Here is a 1,387-nt window from a genome sequence, read left to right as displayed (position 1 = left end):
TATATATATATATATATATATATATATATATATATATATATATATATATATATATATATATATATATATATGTGTGTGTGTGTGTGTGTGTGTGTGTGTGTGTTTTACTCTTTGGTTGTCTTTCTTGCGAAGTAAAATAATCTTAATGATCAGAAACACTGAAGCTGAAAAGAAGTCTAAATCAGAATACATTTTGAAATTAGACAAATTCCTCTAGAATTGATGTCTTATAATTACCAAGAGTTGGTGCACATGTTTATTTATGAGGTCATTGAGGTTGGTCTTGTCTTTGGAACTGATGGACTGCTTATACTGCCACTTCTCTGGCACAAAGGGCCACTTCATCTCCACAGCCTCCTGCAGCAGAGAGTCTAGTTCTGCACACAGTGATTCTATAGGACACAGGAGGAAAAGAGCAACAAATGTTACACATGATTTTGCACTATAAGCTTTACGAAGAAGCATTTCTATTGTATGGATTCCCTTCACTTGACAGGGAGGTTCAGGCAGAACCCCTAGATTTATGGGAGAGTTAAAGTTGCAAGACTTATTTTTAACCATTTTGGTACAAATCTTTATTTTATGTCAGAATAGATCCCTTAACACTCCCACAGTGGGAAAGATGTTCTTCTGTGTTTCATCCTTCCCTAGCGAGCAGTGTCCTGCTACAACGAGTAGCACAAAGAGAGCAACCTGAGATTTAGTTTAGCTCAGATCTGAGGCAAAATCCACATTGAGACAAGATTTCCTTTTTGATAAAGCTTATAGTTAGAGATAGCTCCAATTACCCTGAACTATCTCTATAGTTATGCTGCTATAGGCTTAGACTTCTGGAAGACATAGGGGCCCCTTTTTCATAATTCTGCTTTATTCTATCTCTGTTCTCACACTGCAGAATCTGTTAGTTCAATCTCTAAAGTTATGCTCTCTCTGCTTTTTCTCACAGTAGCTTCACCTCGTCTGTTCCTGTTTGGCTGTGACACAATCCTGGAGGGAGTTATCAGCTGTGCTGCTGCCTTCAACACCTTTTTTTTTATAGATGTATCTGCCTGTTTTTCAGTTTAGTCCTGTTTCTAAACAGGACTAAATCCCAGTTATATTGTTTTGCCACTCTAGATAAAAGTTGTCAGTTAATATTGTTTATTTTTTGTCTAAAAATCTGGTGGGAATATTAAAACACCTTAATTTATTTTTTTTTTATTTTTTTTTTTATTCCATATATTTTTATTTATTCCATATTTTTACCTGAATACAATCTTTCAGTTGCTTTTTTGCTTTTAATGTAAAATTTATCTTTTAAATGTTTTTGCTTTCCATATTTCTAGTTTTGTGTGCAAGTCTTGTTTCTGCTTGTTTCAACTGTCGCCCCAATTGTCTCTACTGACAA

The 1,387-nt window shown here is 34.6% G+C and overlaps 1 protein-coding gene across 1 annotated transcript in view; it reads right to left on the bottom strand.

Annotated features, from left to right (window-relative positions):
* alpk1 (alpha kinase 1) overlaps window positions 1-1,387 on the bottom strand; it is a 21,274-nt gene that overhangs the window by 13,920 nt on the left and 5,967 nt on the right. The window contains exon 3 of the mRNA XM_015398551.1: window positions 238-392. Within this exon, the coding sequence (XP_015254037.1) occupies window positions 238-392 (155 nt within the window). The remainder of the gene's footprint in view (window positions 1-237; window positions 393-1,387) is intronic.

This window comes from Cyprinodon variegatus, unplaced genomic scaffold, assembly GCF_000732505.1.
Source record: "Cyprinodon variegatus isolate N-32 unplaced genomic scaffold, C_variegatus-1.0 Scaffold940, whole genome shotgun sequence".
Classification (NCBI taxonomy): domain Eukaryota; kingdom Metazoa; phylum Chordata; class Actinopteri; order Cyprinodontiformes; family Cyprinodontidae; genus Cyprinodon; species Cyprinodon variegatus.
The sequence above is the reverse complement of the archived record's forward strand: the minus strand, read 5'-3'. Positions and strand labels throughout refer to the sequence as shown.